At 55.0% G+C, this 2,210-nt stretch overlaps 1 protein-coding gene across 1 annotated transcript in view; it reads left to right on the top strand.

The window, feature by feature from the left end:
• Positions 1–1,970: 1,970 nt before the first annotated feature.
• The window catches only part of LOC108786029 (ghrelin-like), a 2,541-nt gene continuing 2,301 nt past the window's right edge, over positions 1,971–2,210 (top strand). Inside the window, exon 1 of the mRNA XM_018555237.1 lies at positions 1,971–2,090. Coding sequence (XP_018410739.1) covers positions 1,971–2,090 — 120 coding nt within the window. The remainder of the gene's footprint in view (positions 2,091–2,210) is intronic.

Below are 2,210 nucleotides of genomic sequence, written 5' to 3'. Positions count from 1 at the left end.
CCCCCCCCAATGGCGGCCCTTGCCAGGGAGTCAGATTTTTATTCGCAACCCCCATTTACTTGCGTGACCCCATATGCAGGGGCGTCCCGAGGCCGGTTGTCACCTGGAGCGGAGTCCGGGTGACACCCCATCGTGACATCATCGCGCACGCGCGGCCATCTAATTGACGCCTGCTGGCGGCCATCTTAGTGATGGACGCCGGAAGAGAGAGGAGGGGACGTTCACCTGGTGGGATGAGGTATGCCGCCGGGTCCCCTCCTCTCTCCTGACACTGTTGGGATCTCGGTCCGTGACCGAGTGCCCGGCATTTTTAGAGGGGGTGACACCAAAACGACTGTCAGTCATTTGGGTGTCACCCCTGCAATGGTATCACCCGGGTGCAGGCCACACCCCCCGCACCCCGCTTGTGACGTCGCTGCCCATATGGAATTTCAATATAGAAATACAAAGAGAGGAATGTATCAAACCGGGAGCGGTCGCCCACGGCAACCAATCAGGTTCTCTCTTCATTTTTCAAAAGACTTCAATGGAGAAGCTGAAGAGAGAAGCTGATTGGTTCCTCTGGGAATCGCCTCCGGTCCGGATGATAAATCCCCCTCGTTGTATTTGTCCGTAGATGCCCCTTTAACCAATCGGGTGCCAGAGGCGGTGAGCTCCTGTATGGCTACTTTTCTCGGTTTCCCGTCCGTCTATACATAGCGAGGAGTCCGGGGAGAGAACATTCCGGATGTTCCGTGAAATAGACATCCGAGATAAGGAGAGGAAGGAATTCCGAGTGTCGGCCCCGGAGAGCAAACATTGATACAATGCAACCTGCGGGCGTTCTGATTGGGCGTTCCCGTGTGACGTCTGTGTCCCTCTATAAATACACGGGATGGACGCGGACGGACATCTCACATCTTCAGGTAAGTCACATCTGATGGATGGGGGGAGGGGGGAACTCTTCTATGACTGTTCTGTGTCCGTGTGCAATGCGTGTTTTACACACGTCTCCCGTACACGCCATTTATTTCTGTGGGAGGCTTTGCGCAGCACCTGTGGCTCCCTGATGTGCGTGAACCTCAACACTTCCTCTGAGCCCAGGTCATCTCTGCCCCCCCTCTTCCTCTCTGAAAGAGCTTATCTCACCGTCACTCTGCTTTCTCCTCCTATCAGCACGCTCCTTGCCAGCACGGGAACTGATTGCCTTCTTGTGCTGCTTCCTTTGGAGCCCTGCTGTACCGGGGATGCAAGAGGGCGACACCGGGTCACATTCAGCTGCTTGCGTTTTATAAATATTACCGCAGGGGTCGGCAACCTCGGCACTCCAGCTGTTGTAGGACTACAAGTCCCATGAGGCATTGCGAGACTCTGATGGCCGCAGGCATGACTCCTAGAGGCAAGGGCATGATGGGCTTTGTAGCTTCACCCCGGCCAGAGTGCCGAGGTGACCCGGATGTAAGCTCACCGGTCAGTAGGTGTGGTGGCCGCGTTCGTTTTCAGCACGGACAGAAAATACCTGCTGGTCCTGCCAGAAATCCTGCGGGCTCGTCACTTCCTGTGACCTGAAAAGCATCAAATATCCTTAGCTTTCCTGTGCAGACTACTCACCCCATCATCTCCTCATGCTATTGGAGGAGCAAAGGTGCGCTTGTTTGAAATGGAGGAGTGAGCGTAGTCACCCGGGGACAGGAAGTGCGTCACTGGCAGGATCACCGGGGGGAAAAAGCCGGAAATACAGAAAGCGAATGAAGCCGCCACATCTAAGGACTGGTGAGTTGTAATGTGTTACATTTGGGACTGCTGATAGGAGGAGAGAGCAGAGAGAAGAGCTCATCAGTCGGCTGCTTCTCCTTTCACGTGGCGGGGGAGGGGCGAGACCTGTGATTGGATCATTTTGTTTTACTTTTATACAAAAGCGCGGTATTTGTTCAGAACCGTTTTACCGCCAGTTTTGGGTTTTGTTTCAGCGCAGTGATCCGCACCTCAGAATGAAGTCGGGTAAAGAAGTCGCCATCTTCGGGCTCGTCGTCTTGTCCTGTCTCCTGTGGGCGGAGGAGGCCCACGCCGGTCTGACCTTCCTGAGTCCGGCCGACATGCAGAAGATCGCGGTAAGGGGGGCGGTCCCAGGTGTCCCGATCGCTGCGGTAACGCACGTCGTGTCTCGCTTTAACCCTTTCGCTGCCAGAGCTGGTTTTTGCACTCGTGTTTACACATTTTAGGCTTGAAGA

The sequence above is a fragment of the Nanorana parkeri genome, unplaced genomic scaffold (genome assembly GCF_000935625.1).
Source record: "Nanorana parkeri isolate BGI_ZX_2015 unplaced genomic scaffold, ASM93562v1 scaffold188, whole genome shotgun sequence".
NCBI lineage: Eukaryota > Metazoa > Chordata > Amphibia > Anura > Dicroglossidae > Nanorana > Nanorana parkeri.
Note: the sequence above shows the minus strand (reverse complement) of the source record. Positions and strands in the feature narration are given on the sequence as shown.